The sequence below is a fragment of the Branchiostoma belcheri genome, unplaced genomic scaffold (genome assembly GCF_001625305.1).
Source record: "Branchiostoma belcheri isolate BF01 breed outbred unplaced genomic scaffold, Haploidv18h27 scaffold78, whole genome shotgun sequence".
NCBI classification, from domain to species: Eukaryota; Metazoa; Chordata; class Leptocardii; order Amphioxiformes; family Branchiostomatidae; genus Branchiostoma; species Branchiostoma belcheri.
This window is the reverse complement of record NW_017804442.1, coordinates 285,357-309,636: the sequence shown is the minus strand read 5'-3', so window position 1 is coordinate 309,636 and position 24,280 is coordinate 285,357. Positions and strand designations below refer to the sequence as shown.

General features: G+C 44.1%; 3 protein-coding genes across 4 annotated transcripts; 2 read left to right on the top strand and 1 right to left on the bottom strand.

The window, feature by feature from the left end:
• The first annotated feature begins 5,170 nt into the window (after positions 1-5,170).
• Positions 5,171-13,610, top strand: LOC109485688. Its single transcript, XM_019789354.1, has 9 exons — positions 5,171-5,378; positions 5,971-6,114; positions 6,658-6,738; positions 7,144-7,854; positions 8,290-8,549; positions 11,402-11,657; positions 11,865-12,008; positions 12,338-13,135; positions 13,366-13,610. The coding sequence occupies exons 1-9, from the start codon at positions 5,171-5,173 to the stop codon at positions 13,608-13,610; spliced, it is 2,847 nt and encodes a 948-aa protein (XP_019644913.1).
• A 275-nt stretch (positions 13,611-13,885) lies between these two features.
• On the bottom strand, positions 13,886-16,876 carry LOC109485686 (nicotinamide N-methyltransferase-like). Its single transcript, XM_019789353.1, has 6 exons — positions 16,862-16,876; positions 16,304-16,451; positions 15,800-15,909; positions 15,536-15,633; positions 15,032-15,184; positions 13,886-14,237 (listed from the first exon to the last, which is right to left on the bottom strand). The coding sequence occupies exons 1-6, from the start codon at positions 16,874-16,876 to the stop codon at positions 13,967-13,969; spliced, it is 795 nt and encodes a 264-aa protein (XP_019644912.1). The 3' UTR covers positions 13,886-13,966.
• Positions 16,877-17,766: 890 nt separating this feature from the next.
• LOC109485819 (phenylethanolamine N-methyltransferase-like) lies at positions 17,767-22,454 on the top strand. 2 transcript variants are annotated; one of them, XM_019789504.1, is made up of 6 exons: positions 17,767-17,924; positions 18,996-19,142; positions 19,621-19,725; positions 20,214-20,311; positions 20,821-20,973; positions 21,433-22,454. In XM_019789504.1, the coding sequence occupies exons 1-6, from the start codon at positions 17,910-17,912 to the stop codon at positions 21,713-21,715; spliced, it is 801 nt and encodes a 266-aa protein (XP_019645063.1). In that variant the 5' UTR covers positions 17,767-17,909; the 3' UTR covers positions 21,716-22,454. The 2 variants fall into 2 exon arrangements, with proteins under 2 accessions (XP_019645063.1, XP_019645062.1); XM_019789503.1 differs by having other exon boundaries at positions 17,768-17,924; positions 18,996-19,137; positions 19,616-19,725.
• Positions 22,455-24,280: the final 1,826 nt, after the last annotated feature.

Below are 24,280 nucleotides of genomic sequence, written 5' to 3'. Positions count from 1 at the left end.
CTTTCGCCAAGACAACACACACCGCCAAAGGAGTCTGCTATGGAGACTATTAAGTAACGATTTGCCTCTGTCCTCTCTAGAGACCCCACTAGCCTTGAGCTAACGGAAGCGACTGTCCAGGACCGTACATTGACGGTATTTCATTTGAAGAAGCCGAACCGTTCCTACATGAATTTTTCATGACTTACTGATGGCCGGGAGGATAGAGTTTGTGTTATAGCGCTCAGGAATGGGAGGGAGACTTAATTGGTCCGTCATAGCTGGCTTAGCCGCGCGGATATTAATGTCGCCCGCAGTTTGGGGGATGGATATGGATGGAAACTGTGGCAAAGTTAATACGAAACTCCTCCTGTCAGGACTAAACCATTCAAAGTACTGTAGGGGGTGACCAGGATTATTACCTTCGCCAAGAAGGTTATGTTTTCGTTGGCGTTCGTGTGTCTGTGTGTGTGTGTGTGTGTGTGTGAGCACGATAACTCAAGAAGGCTTAGATGGATTGTCTTGATATTTGGTAGGTGGATAGGTCTTCATGAGACGTGGAACTGATTAAATTGTGGACCCCCTAGCGGCTTGTTATGGTACTGCAGCTGAACTTCTGGTTTTGATATCTCGTGATGTAGACATGCTAGGGTGACGAAATTGGGGTGGTAGGTAGCTCTTGTGCTGGGGAGGAAGTGGCATGAGTTTGGGCCCTCTAGCGGCTTGCTCTGGAACTGCAGGGGCGTTAGTTGAAAAATGTTTCAAGGCGGATAACTCAAGAACCGATTGATGGGTCGTCATGATTTTTGGCATGTAGGTAGCTGAAGTGATGCTTAACACGATAATATTATAATTATTCAAATGTTTATGTAATTTACATAATTAATGAGGAAATTCTATAAATCAGCTGCATTCCATGATAGGACTATTCAAGCTTGTGACATATGTAATTAAGAGCGGCAGAAATACAGGCAGATATCGATTATGCAAATGAAGACTTAATTTGCATAATTAATTAGAAAATGTTATACTTACATAGTGGTAACTGCCTGGAATTTCATACTTGGGATATTTGAAAGTTATGTGAAGGTGAACATAATTAAACATAACTTATTCAAAGAAGGACCTCATTTGCATAATTTATGAGGAAATGCTATAATGCCATTCTTTGATAAGATGAGACTGTCTTCTGGTGTAGAATATGATCAACAGATATAATTGATGCAATATAGGATCCTATTTGCACAATCAGGGGGATTAATCTATAATTTCTTAGTCATAAATGCTAACATCATTTGGCGAAGGTATGAGATCGTGGAACTCTAGTTTAATTTATCGTTGTATTTTCACATCCAAAACCTCCCAAATCTGTTGCGTTTATGTACGCTCATGATATTCTCATTCCATTTCTAGATGAGGAACAGCCTACTAATAATATATCTAATATTGGTCCATTCAAATTCTTTTCGGGGGGGGGGCAAGATAATGTGTATGAATGAATGAATGAGTGAGCGAGTGAATGAGTGATTGAGTGAATAGATGTATATGTATGGCCATGAGTTGTACGGCGTTCTTATTCAATTTATAGATGAAGAACAGCCTACTCAGTTCTCTCTCTGCATGTGTGTAGTTGACCTTGAGTTCTTACACAAAATACTGATCGTTTTATTTTAAAATTTCATAACATTACATCTGTCTAAATATGAAGCTAGATACATGCATGTTTGCTTGCTCATGAGTTCAAAAAGATATTCTTATTGAATAGCTAGATGCAGAACAACCTATTATTAAGCAGTTCTCTGTATGCGTGTAGTTGACCTTGATTTCTGACACAAAAGAATCGTTCGACCGAATAGTTGCTTTGACCTTTGACCCTGCGGCATGCAGAGGTGACCTTGAGGGTAAAAGTGTTCTGTTTATCGAACCTGATGTCTGTAACCATGGTAACAGTCCCGGGGGAAGTCTGATATGTCTGCTGAGGCAGACAGGAGACGATGTTTGACTGAACCAGTTCCCTATATCCACTTAAGTCTCGACTGGGCCGGCTGGAAATTTACGGAAATGGGTTTATTATGAGGTTTTGCAGCAAAAAACATTCGATCATCGTGGGAAGACGGCAATAGGAAATTGTGTAATGTATTATTGTGTCAGTTTAGAAAAATTAAATCTTGTAGGAAGAACAGAGTTCTGAAACTTGACGGATTGCTTCTGAACTTTGCTCTAGTTTTAACTACGACAAATTCTTAAAAGAAAGAAGATGATGGAATCACATCATGCTTCATCATCATTAATTGTGTTTTGTAGCTGCAACTAGCATTGAAATACATTGTATTTTAACGTGTGAACAGACATTGCAATAAACCCTAACCTATGATTTTACAGTACACAGCATATAAATTCTAATCTCCCACCCTCTACTGGTCATAAAAGACCCACATAAAAGCACATGCGAGCAGGAAGCAACCAAGTTTTTTTCTTGGGCTAAAATGTGGCTGAATTTGATAGGCGAATGATCGAACTCCTTCGGCAAGTTATTCTCCCTATCTTGACCAATATCTGCTAAATATGTATCCATACACCTAGCCAGCTGCAGGAGGGCAGTTGGTGGAGAGAAGTACCTTGTAGCAATTTCACTTCAAGCCAATACAATTTTTACTGCCTGGATAAAACTGAAATGTCAGCAAAACGCAGGAATGAAACTGCAATCTTGGTTAGCAAAAATGCAGGAATCGTCTGCAAGGCATCAAGCCTAATACTGACCCTACCCTGACCCCTCTCTACGAGCGGAAGATATCACGGAGTCGGCCCATTTTGGTTTTATTATATTTTACTGCTCCTCAGGCTGGGAGAGGAGGCTGCACATTCCGCAGGCAGTCACGACTGCAGGATTGTACGTGTGTGAGGGTCTGCATGGGGGGACCCTGGCAACGCAAAACAGTTCTGACGATGACAATGAAGTTATTGCATATCCATGCCCAACTGGGACTAAATATATTGTCACATACCTAGATTACAATAAGAAAGCTATGCTATATATATATATATGCTATCTTTTATCTATATATAGGATGTACATGCTCCTTGTCTCTTTGAAAACGTGTAAAGGAATTAACAGTAACTTCAGGATTACCGGTAACGCTTAACGGTAAATTTAGGACGACGGCAACCCTTAGCGGTAAATTGACGCGCATTTCGTGAAGCACTGTGCTATATTTGGGTACCTTAATTGGTTAAGCTAGGCTGCAAAGTTTAGAATTGGGCAATCTGGCGTTCCGACATGGCGATACGTAATTGTCAATAGCGTTTAACGATAAATTCTACAACTACCGTGTTACGTGAAATGAAAGTGGCCAATTAAGTTTCACAAATATCAGATTCTGTATCTGTATCTGTATCTGTACAGCAGGTATTATCGCCCTTTGGCGTAACACACCACTTCGCAGGCACGCGACGCGGCGGCAGCTCTGAGCTTAATTTGCCGAGTAATTTGCCGACATCGCTTAACGTTGAATTATAGAGAGGACTCGCTGCTATAAATTTAACAAATATCATGCCCGCATGCAGACCCTCGTGCGATGATAAACCCAGAACGACGTGACCTATAGGAAATCAGCCACCCCGTCCGGGGGCGATGTGAGGACATGGGTTATTGGATTCTCGTTCGGTGGTCCTGATGCTGTAGTCTCCACCAGGCTTGTTTGGGCAGTGCTGACAAAATAGGCGGAGAATTAATTTTCATTTTAATGAAAGTTCACAGTGACTGTAATTGGCATTATAAAAAGAAAAGTGTATATGCTATCCCTGCACAGAAATCAATCTATACTTCATTGATTCAAGATTTAGGTTGGTTTTGCTAAATTATCAGATTACTTGTGTTGAGTTGCACATACGGGTGGGCGTTGCATTCATTCATAACTCGCTTATTTCAGTTCTATCAACAACCAATAGCCACACTCAGAACGACTAAAACAAAGTTCCAACAGTCGGCAAAGCGTGCAATTGTGCAGATGTTACAGACAGATGTTATGCGTCTGAGGTCTAAGAAATTGACCCGGTTCCACATCCCGGTAGTTTAACAGGTTACCTCACTCGCTGGATGGCCTTTGACCCGTTTTGCTTACAACTGGTCTGCAAATTGTGGACTGCAACATGTCTTCATTACTGAAGGAACTTAAGTCTCGATGTCGCCTTTCTAGTTCCTACATACCCACAACCATGGACTAGTACCTGTCTATATTATAAAGAGACCTAACATCGGTGATTTTCAGACCTGTTTACAACCAGACACCCTGCCCTTACCCCAGTGACCTCATTGTTTGTTTAAGGAGGATACAGGTGGCCAGGGATGTGCACATAACTCCAGGTCAGTGTTTCTATCTTGTTATGATTGCTTGGTTTATATATTAAGCAAAATGCATGCGTCGTAGGGAACCAGAAGAAACTGCGAAAGGCCATCACATATTGTGGTACTCTACAATTTCATAATAATACGTAAAAAGACTTTATGTTCTACCTAGAAATATCTAGACATGTGTTGTAAGGAGTAAGGTAGGCTTACCTTTCTTTGAAATATATTTAATGAGCAAAACTCATGTATTAACGGAAGGTACGTATACGTAGCCTGCTACATCGGACCTGAATGAAAGTTCCCCTCCCCGTGACCATGACCTTTCAACTTTGAACACCTCCATCTCGTGTACAAATACAAATACAAATATGGACATTGACCTGGCTAGCTATAGAGCCGTCTATTAAAATGGCTAAACTCGCAGCCACACTACAAAGGTGTATAACTGTGCTCTACTCCTTCTAGTCAAAAATTGGTGATTTTGGTGAGTACAACATGGATTTAGTTTTCGTAACTGGTAGAGATTTCATGTGTCACATACTGGTACTCTCCAAGCAGAGGTTTGGGTTTTGGGGTATTTTTAGCGTGTTTTTAGGATTTGCACTGAATTTTTTTCGGGTTTGGTGGGAAAAAAATTCAGTGCAAAAGAGAAACCCCGATAAAAAAGCCTAAAAACACGCTAAAAATACCCCCAAAACCCAAACCTCTGCTTGGAGAGTAACATACCGGGGCACATACTTGCGTCTCTCCACTACAAGGTGAAGAGTCGTAGTAGTACTCATTTCTAAACGACTAATGTAAATGGCATCACATTTTCCTTACGTAGGGTTCTACAATACAAAGATGAAGAGGCTGCAGTACCGTGACGAGCCGCCAGACGGCGGTTGGGGCTGGATGGTTGTTCTGAGCAGCTTCCTGTCGCACGTCTTCGTTGTGGGCGGCTTCAAGTCGTTCGGCGTCTTCTTCCCGTACTTCCGGGAGGAGTTTAGCGAAGACGCCGCCAACACGTCTTGGGTCAGCTCGATACAAGGAGCCGTCGTCTTCTTTGGATGTAAGTCTCGGTGTTTTTAACATCCCAACGCACAAAGCTGCAATCTATCATTTTGATATTTTTCAATCTTTGGATGCAATGCTTGATTCTCTTATTCAAAAAACATTCAAATATGCCATACGAATGACGAAGTAATTAATAAGTACATGTAGATGGCATCTGAATGTGTCCGTCTTATAGCTAACTTGAACGTTAATTATACCGCTAGTTACGATCTTTTGTCTCTGACGAAAAACAAAAGAATCTGATGAATCTGATGAACAGAATCCACTAAGGAGAAGAGAACGAAACGCAATATTTCATCTTGGACATTTTATACAATACCACATACCATTACTCACTTGTCTATCGTCTCATACGCCCCTTGTTCTAATAATTTGACCGTATGTTGGGGCCCCAACCAGCTGTCTCCACCCGGCCTTTTCTGTTTTCTGTTCTTAACATTCAAGTGCCGTGCCAGCTCATTCTCAGATATTATCCTGTCATATTTTTTGTTGTCTACCGTTCTTTCTTCCTCTATCTTCCTCGCCTTTAACCACTTTCGACGATAGCGATGATATCGAAACATCCCTGTTCGTTCCCGTCCTGGCAGCGGGTCTAGCCGGAGCCTTGGGGAACCGGTTCGGCTGCAGACCGGTGGTGATGGCGGGAAGTCTGGTGGCCGCGGCAGGCCTCATCTCCAGCATGTTCGTCACTTCCATGGCAACCATGTACGTCACCACCGGGCTCGTCACAGGTACGTCATGACGTCACACATTACGTCACCACGGGGCTCGTCACAGGTACGTCATGACGTCACACATAATTACGTCACCACGGGTCTCGTCACAGGTACGTCATGACGTCACACCACGTCACCACGGGGCTCGTCACAGGTACGTCATGACGTCACACATACGTACGTCACTACGGGACTCATCACAGGTACGTCATGACGTCACACATACGTACGTCACCACGGGACTCGTCATAGGTACGTCATGATGTCATACAAAAGTACGTCACCACGGGCTCGTCACAGGTACGTCATGCATAAGTACGTCAACACAGGTTTGGTCATAGGGGCTTCATATACATGTATGTCTTACATACATACAGACGCCACCGCAGGCTTAGCTAAGGCTACATCACATAGAAATAAGGGTCCTCTAGGGGTTTCGGGTACCTGCCCTGTACGTCGGTGCGCGTCTCTAAGTATGCTGGATGTCCCTGTTGTGGACCAACGACGTTTTGTTGCCTAAAAAAACCTACCAGTTCTGATGTTCCTGTTCTCTTGCAGGTCTCGGCTTTTCCCTGATGTACACGCCGTGTATCACTATGGTGGGGCTGTACTTCAACAAAAGACGTTCCCTCGCCACAGGTTTTTCTGTTTCCAATAACAATATTACCGGTAAACTGCATTGAGCCGTAACACACGAGTTTTCGATAAACGACGTTCTGCAGTTCCAGAACAATCTACTTGGGGGCCCAAATTGATCTCACTTCTTCTCGAGCAATCTACCATTCAAAATCAGTGAAGTTTTTATTTCCCAATGGCAGAACATTGGAACATGCTAGGGATTCGAACGCAGAACCTTTAGATTCTAACTCTACAACCCTAACAAGCCTCTACCAATTCGGAAGCGGCTGGAAAGAGTAGGAATTGGCCAAATAGACATATAACACCATGTGCGGAATATTAGCGGATCAACAACTAATTCCAGTCGCTTCCGAGGCCTGGTTGAGGCAAAACCCTAACCACAAGGCCACCTTTCCCCTTCCCCAGGTATCGGCGTGTCCGGTGCAGGAGTCGGTGTCTTCGTCTTCCCGCCGCTCTTCCAACTCCTCATCGACAACTACGGCTGGAAAAACGCGCTGCTCATCTTTTCTGGGATCATGCTGAACGGCAGCGTGTTCGGGGCGCTATTGAGACCGCTGTATTTGAAGAGTACTCTCACATCAGGGACACTAGAACACCAAGAAAGCCACGAAGAAGAAACAGTTGGAGTGTGTAGCCGTGTGTCAAACACCTTCGGGTTTTATCTTTTCAAAGATCCGTATTTTGCCGCCTTTTCCTTCTGTCAGATTCTCATCAGTTTCGGAGCGTTTGTGCCGTTTGTCCACTTGGTAGCACACGCAAGAGACCTCGGGATAGAACCGCAGCCGGCAGCTTTCTTAGTTTCTGTTATCGGCATCACAGATATGCTTTCCAGAATCGGGTACGGCTGGCTTTCCGACTCTGGACTATTCGTTAGGATGAGGGGATACATCGTCTGTGTCACTGGCTTCGGGCTTTGCCACATCTTCGTCCCGTTCGCCCACACGTATGCCGGGCTGGTGGCGTACTGCCTCTTCTTCGGGGCCTTCCAGGGCTGCTGCCTGTGCCAGGTGGCGGTCATTCTCGCCGACATTTGCGGAGTGAAGAGACTGGGCAGCGCCATCGGCCTTTGCTACACCGTCACAGGCCTGGCGCTACTCTTCGGGCCGCCAATGGCAGGTAGGTATAGGACACGACTGTATCGTTTGTAACACAACAAGGGTGCTGTGACACGTTGATCGGCTTAACGTTAACAATGTCAATGATCGGAAATATATCGGCTAGTCTTCATCCCCACTCTCTCCTTCTGTCTATATACATCAGGCTCCCCTCTTTATATCTCTCTATTCGTATGTGTATACATATATTTCCCGTCTTTCAGTCTCTGTGTGTCTGTCTCTGTCACTCTCTAAGACTTTCAAAGTCTGGCATTATGATCTATATCTTTTCATCTTGGTATGATCCTCGAGTTTTATAATGTACAGTAGTGAGCGATATTCTTTGAAAGTGAAGAGCAGGTATAAATCGTAACATATCACATCAGGAATTGATGTATGACTCGTTGTCTGACGACAACACTTGTTTATTGTTTGTTTGTTTGTTTACGTTTTCCAGGCCATTTGTTCGACGTGACGGGGAACTACCAGGTGTCTTTCTGGGTGTCCGGTGGGCTGGTCCTCCTCAGCCTGCTGCTGCTGCTTCCCGTGGAGTTCCACCGGACCGTCACCGCCAGACAGGATCCCGGGGTGTTGGATTCCGCCACAGACGACACGGACGGAGGGTACCGTGTGCTGAATCACACGGATGGGCCGGAAAAGGACAGAGACGTTTTTACATCCGAGCTTTCCACGCCATTTATTGACAGGGAAACCACTGTCTAACGCTAAAAGCTCTAGACAGGATCCCGGGGTGTTGGATTCCGCCACAGACGACACGGACGGAGGGTACCGTGTGCTGAATCACACGGGCGGGCGGGAAAAGGACAGGGACGTTGTTGCATCCGAGCTTTCCACACCATTTATTGACAGGGAAACCACTGTCTGACGCTAAAAGCAACCTTGGACAAAAGTAGTCAAAATTGTGGATCGTGTGGCGTAGCAGCAGCGTGCTCGACTTGGAACCAAGAGGTCCCGGGTTTGAGTCCAGACATGCCACCGATCTTGTGTCCTTGCTATTGGGAAAGGCACTTTACTCGCGCTCGACTTTCCTCACTTAAATCAAGTGAAAATGAGTATTGCCTTGTTCTGTATTCATCCTCTGCGTTGCTGGCGGCATAAAATAAGTTGATATAACTTGAGTGTACTGTCACCATGTCTAGTCATGAGATATGAAAAACAAGCTAGTCAAAATGCGAAACTTGGCCAAATGTTATTCCACAAATCCAACAGGCTGCTGAGGTGTCCCCAGATTTGCACTTCGGCACCTGCCATAGAGGCAGGCCCCGTACAAGAGCCATACGTTTGCAACCCTCCACGTCTATACATCAATGTACCTCAAAATGAAATAAAAAAAAAACATTGCTTGAAATGTAATCTTGTCGTCATTCAGGGCTTTAAAAATAGGAGAGGGCCTGCAAGCCCTTTTTCGTAAGGCGTAATCAGGCCGTTTTAGACTTCGTAATTCGCAGGCAGCCTCCGCAAAAATCAACGTAATTCGTAATTGGACATTAGCCGCAAATCGTAAAGTCGTAATCAGCTCTGAGACTTTAACGTAATTCGTAATAGGCGGCGAAATTTTGCGTGATTCGTAATCACTACACCCCCCCCCTTGCAGGCCCTCATAGGAAGCAGGCTAAACAAGAGTGATTGTGTATATCTTTGATACACAAGACTGACTGGTTACGGGTTCGATCCGTGTCATTCCAATCCTTGGGAAAGGCACTTAAGTCCATCCAGGTGTAAAATACTACGGTACCTGGCTTAGGTTAGTGGGGGGTGAAGAGGGATAGATTCCGCCTTTCACTGATGCCGTCCCCTAGATACAATGGATCATCAACCCACCCTCCATACGGCCTGGGGCTATGGGACTACTTTTACCCTTTACCTTTTACCTTAGTTGAACTGCAACTGCTATCTTTGGAGTGGTGTTTCAACAAGGGCAACCATTTCGAGTTGGTTGAGCCTATTCGACTTTCACGGATCGCATAAACTGCCTACGTCACAGGGGGGACATTTCGAAAGAACGTCGTTCTAGAACGCTGAAGTCGAACACGGCTTGCGCTCGTGGTGTCCCCCCTGGCAGATCATTTTTTTACTAAAAGGTAGGTAAGTGTCTATTTTCTAGGTAATATATGCGGAAATGACAGGAAAATAGGCACCAACTTTGTATGGTAGCAATCCGTACAACAATTTAAGGTTATTTTGTTCTGTGACGTATGCAGTTTATGCGATCCGTGAAAGGAACTTTCGAAATGTCCCCCCTGTGACGTACTTTCTATTCGAAATGCCCCCCCCCCTGTGACGTAGGCAGTTTATGCGATCTGTGAAAGTCGAATGGGTCTATTACATCATGAACTACGCAAAGCATTTCTGGACGTTTTGTTGGCTTTTCTTTGGTTATCATAGCTAAAAGAAAGGCCGACAGAATAAAGGTCTGCATGACAAAACGTCTAGGAAAGCTTTTTAAAAGTCCGAAAACAGGCCTAACCTCTGCTTGGAGAGTAACGTAAACAAAGTGTGAACTATTCAACTGCTACCTTCTATATGACCTTTGGACTTAGTTTGTCGCCAGCTAAGGTTAGAATTTACCCCAGTCTGCCGTTCACCTTACGTCATGACAAAATGGCTGCGTCTGTAGAGTACCGGACTATTGACACCTGATCTGTACGTGACGTGGCAGAAAAGGTGACCTTGTGGCGTGATGGCTGCCACCTGAGTGAATCCGGCTAGCCGAAGGTATGTCATGACTTTGTGGAATCTGTATCTGTATCTGCATAGATAGTATAACAGTCATTCGGTGTAATATAACCACTTGTATCTGTATAGCCGGTATAACCGCCCTTCGGCGTAACACACCAGCTTCCGTATCTTTGTAGTCGGTATAACTGCCCTTCGGCGTAACACACCAGCTTCTGTACCTGTGTAGTCGGTATAAACTCCCTTAAGCTTCGGCCTAACACACAATCTCCTCAGGTATCTGTAACTGTATGGCCGATATAACCACCCTTCACCGTGACACACCAGCTTCGTAGGCACATAGTGGGTCAGCATATGGCCAAGTTATATTATACCGAACGACCTGTCACACCTAACCTCAGTCGCACATCTGACCACAACTTGTATCAAGCTGTCTAGTGAGGATGGCAGCAAGTTCCACTCTACAATAGTAAAAAGGAAAATAATTTTTTTACCTTCCCCTAAATTGCCAGCTCCCTGACAACCAGAAAAAGGGACTTTGTACCACCAACTAGGGCAAAGCCCCCCCGGCCAGGACACTGCATACGAAATGACGCAATCATCGAGCTCAAAGTCCTGACAGCCCATACGAAAACTTTTACTAAATCCTTTCTCCAACAGGCGATTTGTCTTTACGGTGACCTCTCCCTTAGATTGAGGAATTGTACTCAATTTAGTATTTGAATGTTTGTTCAAACCCGAAGAAGGTTGTCTGTAGTAACACAAATTCATCAAAATGGTCTTTATTATGTTAGAGCACAGTTCGCTCTGGCGAGGCCAAAAGGACAATGGTTGGTGGATGTTGATCACTGTTTCCTTCCTGTCCATTACAGTTACACCATGTGATCACGTCACCAACAATTATCTACAACATGGCCAAAAAGAGAAATGTGCAGTACCACGATGAGCCGCCAGACGGCGGTTGGGGCTGGTTGGTCGTCCTGGCCACATTTCTGTCGCACGTTTTTGTGATTGCAACGTTCAAGTCGTTCGGAGTGTTCTTCCCGTACTTCCAGGAGTCTTTCGACCAGGACGCGGCCTCCACAGCCTGGGTTAGTTCCATCATGGGGTCCGTCACGCTCTTTGGGTGTAAGTATCCAAATATTATTTTCCTTCATCATATAACTTCTGAATTACACAGTGAATGAAAGTATGCATTATATACATGGTATGTTCATTATTGTTGTCGCTGACTTAGATTAAGATTATTTTCAGTATGTTCTTACGACGCAAAATACTCTGTGGACGAAGATTCCATCACTGATCTGTTATCATGTCATATCTGTTTCCTCCCAGCCCTACCAGCGGGCGCCCTGTGTAACATGTTCGGCTGCAGAGCGGTGGTGATGACGGGCAGTCTGCTGGCCACCACAGGTCTGCTCTCCAGCATGGCCGTCACCAGCCTGGCCGTCATGAACCTCACGGCTGGCTTCATCACAGGTAAATCAAAACTTAAAGGGAGAGCCCACAAATCAAAAGAAATATCAGTGCAATCTACTGTTATGATCGCATTTCCGTCAATGTTTGAACGCATCGAACGACACTCGAAAGCGTCGAACGACATTCGAACGTGTCGAACAGCATTCAAACGTGTCGAACAGCATTCGAACGTGTCGAACAGCATTCGAACGCGTCGAACAGCATTCGAACGCGTCGAGCACTCGAACGCGTCGAACGACATTCTGGGGCGCGTCGAACAACATTCGAATGTTGGAACTTGTTCAAAAATTATTTAAATTTACCTTCCTTTCTCCCTCTTTCCCTTCCAGGTATTGGTTTCTCGCTCATGTACACGCCGTGCATAACCACGGTGGGAAGATATTTCAAGAGAAGACTGGCGCTTGCCAATGGCATTGGGATATCAGGATCGGGACTGGGAGCCTTTGCTCTGCCTCCTGTGTTCCAGTTGCTGATCGACGAGTACGGCTGGAGGGGTTCCCTCTTTATCGTGGCAGGCGTCGCCCTGCAAGGCTGCGTGTTCGGGGCCTTGTTACGACCAATCAGCCTGAGAGCAGACATTCAAGAGAAAAGTACTCACGTAACTGATGAACCAACTTCCAGGAATACAAACCGTGGACCACTAGCACGTCTGTGCGTTGCTCTGGACCTCTCCTTGTTAAAAATGCCGTATTTCGTTGTTTTTAACATCATCATGATGTTTCTGGTAGTAGGCTTTGGCATTCCGTTTGTTCATCTGGTAAAACACGCCAGAAACGTGGGACTGGAGCCTCAGCAAGCTGCATTCCTGGTCTCGGCGGTGGGCATTGCCGACTGCTTGGCTAGAATCGGGTACGGATGGTTGTTCAGCTTGGGTCTGTATCCTCTCCTTCGTGGGTTCGTGGTTTGCAGCCTGGGTCTCGGGCTGTGTCTGGTGTTCTTGCCTTTTGCACAGACGTACCAAACTATGGTGATCTGCTGCATATTTATCGGTGTATTTATGGGGTGCTTGTCCACGAAAACGGCGGTGTTTCTGGCGGAGTTCTGCGGAGTGAAGAGACTGGCGAGTGCTGTCGGCATATCCTTTGGTGTCCGAGGGTTCACCATGCTCTTGAGTCCGCCTTTTGCAGGTAACCCTAACTGTCGTAATGTCACACTACTTTGTAAGATATTGACCATTTAAGCTGGATCAGACTTTTCTTTGGGTAGAGTCATACTTTGTGCCTTTATGACAGATATACCTACTATCCAAATGCTATGAAAGCAAGATGTTGTCAAGAGATATTGTTAGTTAACTATTTTCCTACCAACTACATACCCTCTGTAAATTTTAACTTGTTTTTTTTTTAATGGTTTGAAGGTTATCTGTATGACGTCACGGGGAACTACAACGTGTCGTTCTACGTCGCGGGGGGTAGCGTCCTGTTCAGCAGCTTGATGACGTCAGCGCTCGAGTTCCATCGCACAAGGAACGTGCAACGGCAGAACCTCGACATGCCAGGATCGGAAGACATGACTAGAAAAACGCTGTCTAATGACACAGACGAGAAAATGGACCGTGATGACAGCAATGTTCTTCTTATCTTTCGCGAGACCAGCGTATAAGTTTGACATTTGACAGGGTAAAATGTGAAAACATTTGACAAGGTAAAATGTGAAGCAATACCATGATCAGTGTTTATTTCCAAAGCCCTGGAAAACTGGTATGTTTCCCAGAGCACATGTATCTTGCAAAGTATCTTGACATTACACTAAAAGCCAATATTTTTAAAAACCTACCTTCCCAACCACTTTTGTTAATTTTACAGAGGAAGCATTGAAATTGTTCTAGATGTGTTTGACGTGTTTTTCTTATTTCTGTAAGAGATAACTCTTTACTGTCTGAATTTATTATGTATTAAAGCCAATCTATTGGCCTCGATTCGGACAGTTTTATCCTAGTGGGAGCTTTTGAGTGCATTCTACTCTAAACACCTGCGTGCAGTGAGGTATATCAGACCCTTCCAGCCTTTCAGGCGCTCGGTACCTCTAAAGAGCAGGGTGTCGTTCTGTACGTCAGTAAAGCCACTGTTCCTGACGGTTTGCAGGATGTACGCGGCGTCCAGGGGAGTGTGCCGGTAGCTCCTGTCACCGTCGGAGCAGTGAGTTGTCCCCAAGTCGCAGACCAGGATCAAGGTTCCCCCGGGCTTCACCAGGGAGCCCACGTTAGAAACGATCGCGTCAAACTCGGCCCTGAAGAGACAAAAATGGAGTCGTTGAAGAGGTTCATCAGTCACGTAAAATTAACAGTTAGTAGAATATTCTTCAATCAGTGACTGTTTTTGAAAGGTGGCGTCGGTGGCGCAATGGTTAGAGCGTTGGTCCCAGGTTCGATACTCACCGTGGCCCTACGTTGTGCCCTTGGGAAAGGCACTTTTCACGACTTCCTCGCCATGTACGGTGGAGTGACGCCCACCGAGCCTCTTAGGCTAATTGTCTAACTGGGTGCCAAAAACACCCTACGAATTTGGTGCGCCAATGTGTCAACAACAGCACATTTGCGACCAAGAGCCGTTAAATTTTAAAGGTAGAAACACGTACTTTCAGATTTGGAGGTACCTGTTTCCACCTTTCAAAAATAGTCACTGAATGAGGAATATTCTACTAATGGTCATAGAAATTCCCCGGACTTACAAAACACCAGGTATGGGAAATGATAAGAAAATACGGTAAAAACTGTGCAGGTAATTCACATAAAAGTTTTGTTCTCCAGAACCTGAGTGTCAATTTTTCGCCAAAATGTAGCGTAACTGCTCATGCCATGCGCTTAGGTAGAAGGAGGAGGTTGAAGTCTAATAAAGTTTTTGTCTTTTATGAGAAAAAAGTTTAAGAGCTGATGAGTTGTCAAAGCTGATGAGTTATCAAACATCTTTCTGAGTTATCAAAGTTGTCACTTTTATGACGCGGACACGATTACAAGTGTCACATTGTGAAAACTTATCGGAGAAGGTCCGATGTTCTGCGTGCATGTATTAGTTATTACATACTTGTCCTTCGCTGCTCCACATAATGCAAGGATACTGCTGACGACGTCATACGGACCACCGTTGAAAGCTCCCAGTGGATTCTTGTCCCTGACGTCACAGAACACCACGTGTTGGATGGCGTCACGCAACGCCTCCTTGCGGGCTTCCCAGTCTCTGCAGATGAAGTCAGAAAGCATCACTGCATCATATACGTACACTGCCCACGAAGATAGAATCTGGTCTATGTGGACAGGTAACATAAGACAACGAGTCTTATTGGTTGTGGAGAAAATCTATGGGACGACCAAAAGGTGCTCACATTGGCAAGGTAGTCCCCATAGTGGTCACTGTAGCTGGATGTAGTTAAAATGTAATGCCCACACGAGAAATATGCTAAGGTATCAAGCAAAAACATGTTACCGAATGTTTTCTACGTGTTTTGTTTTCTTTCAATGTTATTTCCAAGGTGTCGCCAAAGTTTGGTTCTTCTATAGGTACATGTAACTAAGCCATTTGGATACTCACTCCTCCCCTTCCAGTCCACACACATATTTGATGAAAGGGTCCCAGTCGAACGCGTCCTCCTCTCCATGAATCCACCTCTCAACCTCTTCCCTGTTTTCCTGAAAGACAAGGCGAGGTACAAACTCAACGCACTTCACCTCCTTACCCAGTTTTAAAATGTTTTCTTATTTGATATTTCTGTGGCAAAATGGTATCTGTTGCCGGCCAAGAGTAGGCCGTTTTTCCAAGGGAAGATCTGCTTGGAGATTACAGTAATTTTCTTACCTGACAGAACTCTGCACATGTGATGTCCGGGAAGTGGCGGGCGGCAGATATCAGGTTGTGGATGGCGGGGCCGGTCCCAACATCCAGAAGCCTCTCACCAGACAGCTTACCTACAGATAGAGCAGTAGGTACACACGTGTTAGTTTGTACTGATAACGAAGATTATAGTTACAGAGAACCAAAACCCAAGAAGGGTGTGTGTTCAAGTGCCTGTAACAGTGTCTGTCAAATCAAACTATAGTATCAACATCGAGGCCCATAATCAACCTTCGTTAAGACGGGACGGAGGCCGCTATGGACTTCCAACCAAGTCGCCGGGAGATCACGTGTTCTGAGCAGTCATCTATCCTGAAGAAGACCAGAGGAACGGTCGGAATTCCGGCGAATCTAATCTTTTGGGTGCGTTTTGGAAACAGTTGAAATATTCAACAGTAAAACTAGTAGTACGTGTATGTACTCGTGGAAAAGTATTACTAGTATCATCATTCGTGTAAAATTTCTCACCCCCCGCGAAGGTGTCCTTCAGGTTCTTGAGTAGCCATGGCAACCAGTCCTCGGGAGAGTCAGGTATCCCATCAGGCCTCGCGCGGTAGTTACGCTTCAGGTAGCCTTTGGCGTTGAACGTGTCGCGATCGTAGGAGGATATTTTTTTCTATCAAATTGAGCAGACAAATGAAAGAGAGTAATGGGCCGTTTTAATTCTACGTAGAGCGTAATTGGCGCATTTTGCGTAGAGCGTATATTCGCCGTTTTAATTCTACGTAATGCGTTGTAGCCACTTGGAATTTATCGTTAAGCGTAATCCGAATTCAGCGTAGAGCGTTGTCGGGACCCCCCATGCAGGCCCCCCTAAAAGGGTACTTTACAACAGCCCTGTCAGACTTCCGTTTGAAGAACGGTTCAGGTTAACAGTAAAATAGTAGTCTCCATCAGACTTCTTTTGCAGGCTGAATAAATCGTAGAAATCGGCCTAACAAGGGTATTAATTGGACTAAAAAGGCTCTTAATTGACAGGCCAAGTTGGTCGTCAATGGCCTGCTACCTTCTCTCGCCAATTAATACCCTTTTTAGGCCCATTTTGACGATTAATTCAGCCTGCAAAAGAAGTCTGGTGGAGACTAGTAAAATAGCATGTTAGATCCTGTTTACTATAGTGACATTGGCCTAGTGACCCCATTTTCTGCATTCCATGTGTATTGCATTTCTCTGCAGATCTGACCTCCTTCGTTACCCGCAAGGTTTCATGATTCACATTTTGACAAATTTCAGGATACCCTTTTCCCATTTTCCACTGTAGTCACAATACATTACATTTCTTCTGATCAGTTTTTCCATCGAATTTAACGTTACACAATGTCACATTTCAACACCAGATAGGCTAAAAGGTCTAGACCCCTCGGCCGAGTCAGATGGTAACGCCTACAAACCCCCCACTGTTACAAGTGCAAAGAAGTTACAAACCTGTTCAGATACCATATTCTCGCGATCAGAGACTGTAGTAAAATTCTTACTATGTTGAGCAGTATCTGTAAGTGTTCTCTCCGACACTCAAGAATGAATCTCACGCCGGAGGAATTTTCTTGACCGTATTCTGTGAGGGCCTGCATGGGGGGGGGGGTATTGATTACGAATTACGCAAAATTTCCGCCAACGATGATCATTACACATTACGTTAAAGTCTCAGAGCTGATAACAACTTAACGCTTTGCGGCTAATGTACTGTTACGAATTACGTTGATTTTTGGAGAGGCTGCCTACGAATTACAAAGACTAAAAAGGCCTGATTACGCCTTACGAAAAAGGGCATGCAGACCCCTTCAGTGGTTCTACTACAGTGACAAGTTTGTAGGAGGGCTTAGAGGTCTAACATCTGTCTTCTATTACTGGTGCGTGACCTTGGTATGCGCCACGTGACATGTCCGACGGGTCTAATGAAAGACCGGTTATGATAACTGGGGCACAGTTCTTGTTGTCTAAGGCTAACGCGTACAAGCAGGAGTGCCGTCTGAAGCTGCACATTAACGACTAAGCTCTGCTTGCTGATTCAGAAGTAAGACCCAGGGTGCTCAACAAAGTAAGACAGTACGCTCTGCTCTCTGATCGCGAGAATATGACATCTGAACAGGTTTGTGCATTCTTTACACTATCAGGTGTGTAAATGTGACCTTGTGTATGCATGGACTCGTACATTTGTACATTTAATGGAAAAACTGGGAAAAATGCAATGCAATGTGACTAAAGTGGAAATGTTGGTAAAGAATATCGTGAATTTTTTTTCAGAAATGTGAATCATGAAATCATAATCCATTATAGTACAGATATTTGAAAAGAAGGGGGAGCAGTGAGAACCGGTGAGATGATTTACGCTCCACCAATGGGACCGAGTCTCGATTGGCGGCCCCAGGCAGTCAACGTTCCTTAGAAGATTGCCAGCTGCAGGCTAACAATAAAGTCGTATGCTACAACTCTTAACCTACATTTAGTCACATGCATGTAAGAACTGGGGCACTGAGTGTGTAAATGTAGGTTAAGAGTTGTAGCATACGGCTTATTGTTAGCCTGCAGCTGGAAATCTTCTAAGGAACGTGTGGCAAGACTGTTGTGAAGTGTTTTTCTCCGTCCGTTGATAGATAACACAGATACTTGAAAAGAAACAGTGGGATGATTTTTTGTCGACAAATGGGATTCCATAGCCTGGGTTCCATCCTGGTTAGTTTACGTCCGCTCCTACAGTCGCTACCACCACTGTAGGAGCGGACGTAAACTAACCAGGATGGAACCCAGGCTAGGGATTCCATTGCCCCAGGCAGATTCTAAATTCTCACACGTGACTACATGTACGTCACGTCTAGCACGTCGGCAGAACGTACTGCACCTGCGCAAAACCCGTAATGCATTGTGCATAGCACTTCAGCAGAATGTCTCATATAAGGTTGTATTTGCTCATATAAGGTTAACATTCCTACAGTAGTTTTCAAATGTTATGTCGGAAAAGATATCCTTTGCAACAGGCAAAATTCTGATGCAACGTTGACCAAAAATCCAACGAAAACCGCGAAAATCCAGGGTTCTGCGCAGGCGCAGTACGTTCTGCCGACGTGCTACGTCTAGCATTTGACTTTATTGTTAGCCCGAAAATCTTCACTGACGGCAACGCGTGTAACAAGAATGTTGTTTTCTCTCCGTTCGTTGATAGATAGAAACATCCTCCTACGACAAGTTCAACGCCAAGAGCTACCTGACGCGTAACTACCGCGCAAGGCCTGATGGGATACCTGACTCTCCCGAGGACTGGTTGCCATGGCTACTCAAGAACCTGAAGGACACCTTCGCGGGGGGTAATAAATTTTACAGGAGTACATACTAGTAATACTTCTCCACTAGTACATACACGATTACACGTACTACAGGTTTTACTACTAAATATTTCAAATGCTTCTCAAACGCACGCAACAGATCAGATTCGCCGGAATTACGACGGTTCCTCTGGTCTTCTTCAGGATAGCTGACTGCTCAGAACACGTGGCTGTGTGACGCAGGCATCGGGTCAAATGTGGTTTGGAGTTGGTAACGGCCCCCGTCCCGTCTCAACGATGTTGGTACAGTAGTTTGATGTAACAGATAGACACAGGAAAACAAAACTTCACTGATTTAGGGCGTTCTTTGCCGCTAAGTCTAACACGCACGATTATGTACAAACACTGTTACAGACAAACAACTTGAAAACACCCGTCTTGAGTGATGGTTCTTTATAACCATGATCTTCGTTATCAGCTGTACAAACTAACACGTACGTATGTACCTACTGCTCTCTAGGCGAGCTGTCTGGTGAGAGGCTGCTGGATGTTGGGACCGGCCCGGCCATCCACAACCTGATATCTGCCGCCCGCCACTTCCCGAACATCACATGTGCAGAGTTCTGTCAGGTAGGACCTTCTTCAGTCAATATTGACCATGGCAAAATCCTAATTGATATCAGTTTTACTATGGTTGAATAGTCCTATAGGAGAATGGCAGCCTCTGCTGACTCAGGTCTGTTGCAAAGTTCTCACCGGGTCCGCTTCTTTTCTGAACAGCTAGTGCATCAGTCCAGTAGCTTCCCATGATGTCAGCTGCCTGGATAGTGCACAACCTCCAAATAGGTCGGCTATCCCTGTGCAATCAGATTGCCTTGGAGAATTCCTCCTCTAGGCCAGCACGTACATGTACGCTTTGCCACAGGAAGATCAATTAAGGAAACATTGTAAAAAGTACTGAAGAGGCATAGTAATGCAAGGGAATAGGTGAAAAATAGAGGGAATTATTAACATTAGATCTGAAGTCTAAATCTTAAACTCGTAGACAAAGTTATTGGAAGGTAAAATAAAGGTGAAGACAAACGTACGTTGATTTTGTACCTCGCCCTGTCTTTCAGGAAAACAGGGAAGAGGTTGAGAGGTGGATTCATGGAGAGGAGGACGCGTTCGACTGGGACCCTTTCATCAAATATGTGTGTGGACTGGAAGGGGAGGAGTAAGTATTCAAATGTCTTACTAGTTTCCCAAAGAAGAAGAGACCTATAGAAGAACCAAACATTGGATGGCTCATCAGAAAAAAGCAAGTGAACGTACAGATGATTCGGGTTGCTACGATTCACTTTTGGTTGGAGCATTAAAAAGAATGTGGGCAACACTTCGTAACTATATTTATAATTCAACCTGTACAACTACAAGTGACCACCTCTTCAGCAGGACCACCTAGCCAACGTGACAACATTGGCGCAATAGTGGCCACATGTTCCCATAAACCAGATTATAACGGTTCCATGGGTGGTCTTTATAGGCAGTTTGCCTGTCTGTATGATGCAGTGATAATTTCCAACTTGAATGATCACGTAACGTGTAAATATTTTAATGTCAGAAACAGCTCAAGTGCCGCAATTCCTGTGTAACCTTGATTACATCTATGAACGTAATTCAGCTTTCACTAATGTTCATGATTAATTAATAAACCATTTTTGATTGGTTGATTGTCATCTGCAGTGACTGGGAAGCCCGCAAGGAGGCGCTGCGTGACGCCATCCAACACGTGGTGTTCTGTGACGTCAGGGACAAGAACCCCCTGGGGGCGATGAACGGTGGTCCGTATGACGTCGTCAGCAGTATCTTTACATTATGTGGAGCAGCGAAGGATAAGTACGTAATAACTGTACAATTATACGGACCGTCGGGTCTTCTGTCTGATACCAATAAGCATTCGAAATGTGACACCAATGATCGTGTCCGCGTCATAAAAGATATAACATCCGCTTCCATACGAGTTTTTATCTCATAAAAGGCAAAGCTATAAATGAATTCGGACATGGACGTTCTTCCTCCTACCTAGCCCAAAAAAAGACTCGTGTCCATGACCAGTTATAATGAATTAGATTAAAGCTGCATTATATGATATTTTGGCGACAAATTTGAAAATATCATAGTGAACAAAACCTTGTAAATTACCAATACAACTACTTTTCATTATTCCCAAGTCTGGTGTTACTTCATCAACTATGCAAAAATATGTTCATATATCGGCCAATGAATTTGTGAATTTGTTTGACCTTCACAATATAGACTCCATTGTAACTTGTATTCTTATTTTTGCTGATTCAGGGCTGATTTTGACGAGATCGTTCTAAATGTGGGTTCTCTGGTGAAGCCTGGCGGAACTCTGATCCTCGTTTGTGACTTGGAGGCGACTCAGTACTCCGACGGTGACATAACCTACCCGCACACGTTCCTGGAGGCCTCTTACATCAGGCAAGCCGTCAGGAACAGCGGTTTCACGGACGTAGAGGACGACATTCTGGACTTCAGAAGTACCGAGGGTCGACCGGGTCTGAACTGGAACGGAACCGGTTACATCTACCTCACCGCACGCAGGTGTTCAGAGTAGTAGTGTCAGCTACTGTCAAAACTTCTCAAATACCACTCAGAGCCAGTCAGAGGACCAAATCTAGTTTATGTGGAGACACTAGTGATCCAGGATTCGTGATGCCTGTGTGTGTGAATGGGAAAAGTAACGTATCCAAAAGTGGTCATAATGGCTAACTGGTCGTTATGTAGAGGTGGTAACTTGTACAGGCTTGACTGTACATCAATGGCCAAGTGGTTGTTATACACAGGTTTAACTGTACTAGTATATCAATGACTAGGTGTTCATTATGTACAGGTTGTCAGTTGTAAAGGTTTGACTGCGCATCAATGGGTGGTCTTAATATATAGAGAGATATGGTGACTGGTGTAGTCTAGGTTGTGTCTATGTTTTCCTTCCAGACTCCTTTGTCTGCTAATGGAAAAAAAAATAGAACTTGGCCAATTGGCTCAATAATTCTATTAGTAGTAATTATAAGCCATCCATAGAGGTGCAGTTGTCAGCAAACTTCTCTGACAAATCATTAAGTCCACTTAATACTTCTATGGCATGGTAATCAGGATAGCAAAGTGGTCTGGTAGAGACTCTCTCTCTCTACTGACCATCCCAACCAAGTACTTACATGTATGAGTAACAGTGGCTTAGTTTGTAGATGTGAAATGGAATAATGTGAAATTGTAACACTATAAATGGAGATCAAAATAAGGCAAACAAATTGTGGAGATGGAGGATGACATATAATAAAGTGACATTAGCATAAGAAGTTCTGTTTTCTGTTTTGTGTAATGCATGTTTTGTGTATGACTCTTTGCAAGTAGTAATTATCTAACAAAGGCAGATAGTTACACTCAAATTCATGCCATGGTATAGTAGGTTATGTGCAGTTTAGCTAAGACAACAAAAATACATGTACCAATTGTACTACTAGTAATTATCCACACCTTTACCGCAGACAAACTCAAGTGGTGACAAAACTTGTAAGGCTTGCATGGTAACCCCATGGGAGGGAGGGTGGGTTACAAATCTCTGGCCTCACCGTGCTGGCGACAGAGAGAGCCTAATATTGGGTAGGTGGGTAGGGAAGTGTGGTGTCCCCAGGTAAGTCTTATTAGGCCACACCAATTTAACTTGTTGTTTCTCTGTATTTTTCAGAAAAAATATGAAGTGACAGGGCAAAAAAAAAAAACAGGCCAAGGCACCCAATGAAGGCCGGAAATGTTATGATATGAGCCATGAGGTCAACATACCAGGCTGGTTTATAATCAAAACAATAGATTTTGCACTTTTACTGAAACAAAGTTGCATTGTTACATTATAAACTTTAACAACTAGGTAGAAAAGGACTTTCTTCAACCGTTGGGGCCAAAATATTACAAATACAACAAATTAAATTGGTGTGGCCTAAAGGTCATATGGTTGAAAATTAAGGTCTTATGGACAGCTGGGACATGATAAAATCTGGCACCATATTTGTCATTTCCTGTGCACACCTTGGGTTACAAAAGCACTGTCAAGAAGAATGTTTACACAAGGTGATTAATGTGTTAACATTTCCTCTCTCGGTTAGCTGGTTGGGCCAAACCATTCTATTATGATGGGATAGCGAATTAAGACTGTTTACAAAAGAAGTTTTGCCTTGAGTATGGGATGACAGAAATTGACGATTTGTAACAATCCAAGCCTGAGTTAGTCTATTACGTACTACAGTCTATCCTATACTTTCTAATTTTGAATTGTAACATTGAAGTAATAATGGTTGCGCCACAGTGGGTTAAAGGTCACCGCCGCATGCGCAGTGTTGCTGACAGATTTGGGCGTTTCCCGATCCAGATACGCCATTTTGTTGCAGTGGAAATAATTCTATATTGCACCAAAAATCGGTAAGTTGCATTTTCAAATCTTGTTGTTGCCTGTTCGTAAGGGTGATATGATGTTACTGAGACAGAAAATCTTACTACTTTCAAAAGTTTGAGTTAAATGATCAGCGTACAATCGTCGATCGGGTATCAAGGCACGACCGGTTAAACATTTTGTCATGGACAAACTCGGATCAGGTTTGAATTTATGTCAGCTTATGTACAATCATGTAGGATTGTTAGAATTCAACTACGGCTACACCAATTTGATCTGTTGGTTCTCGGATTTTTGGAAAAAATATGACGCAACAGGGCAAAAAAGATTTAAAAAACAGGCTTGGTCAAAGCATCCTATGATGACCAAATGCTATGATAGGAGCCATTAAGTCAACATAAAGGGCTGGTATAATTCAAACAATGAATTTCATACTTTTAGTCAAACTATTGCATTGATAGAAAAACTGTAACAAGTCTGAAGAGAAGGGACTTTCTTCTACTATTGGGGCCAAAATATGACCATTTTCGAGCTGATTCAGGGTGGATTTTTTTTTCAACTCAGGAAAAAATGAAGCATACAAATCTGAGAACCAAGAAATTAAATTGGTGTGGCCTAAGTACTTCTAACATAGCATGTTTTCAATTTCTTGAAGGGTTTCTTTCTATGTTCTCAAACCAACTGCATGTTGTTCTCATTACAGTGTGCCAAGTCTCAGGAAGAAGATGGCTACTG

What these genes read in the sequence shown, in the direction of transcription:
- LOC109485686 (XM_019789353.1), bottom strand. An exon ending in GAAGGACACCTTCGCGGGGG is followed by an intron (nt 15,910 to 16,303) that starts GTGAGAAATTTT and finishes CTCTATCTGTAG; the next exon opens with GTAAGCTGTCTGGTGAGAGG. An exon ending in TGTGGAGCAGCGAAGGACAA is followed by an intron (nt 14,238 to 15,031) that starts GTATGTAATAAC and finishes TTGTCTCTTCAG; the next exon opens with GGCCGAGTTTGACGCGATCG.
- LOC109485688 (XM_019789354.1), top strand. Translation starts at nt 5,171, where the DNA reads ATGAAGAGGCTGCAGTACCGTGACGAGCCGCCAGACGGCGGTTGGGGC. An exon ending in CACCACCGGGCTCGTCACAG is followed by an intron (nt 6,115 to 6,657) that starts GTACGTCATGAC and finishes GTTCTCTTGCAG; the next exon opens with GTCTCGGCTTTTCCCTGATG. An exon ending in CTTCGGGCCGCCAATGGCAG is followed by an intron (nt 7,855 to 8,289) that starts GTAGGTATAGGA and finishes TACGTTTTCCAG; the next exon opens with GCCATTTGTTCGACGTGACG.
- LOC109485819 (XM_019789504.1), top strand. An exon ending in TGTGGACTGGAAGGGGAGGA is followed by an intron (nt 20,312 to 20,820) that starts GTAAGTATTCAA and finishes TGTCATCTGCAG; the next exon opens with TGACTGGGAAGCCCGCAAGG. An exon ending in TGTGGAGCAGCGAAGGATAA is followed by an intron (nt 20,974 to 21,432) that starts GTACGTAATAAC and finishes TTGCTGATTCAG; the next exon opens with GGCTGATTTTGACGAGATCG.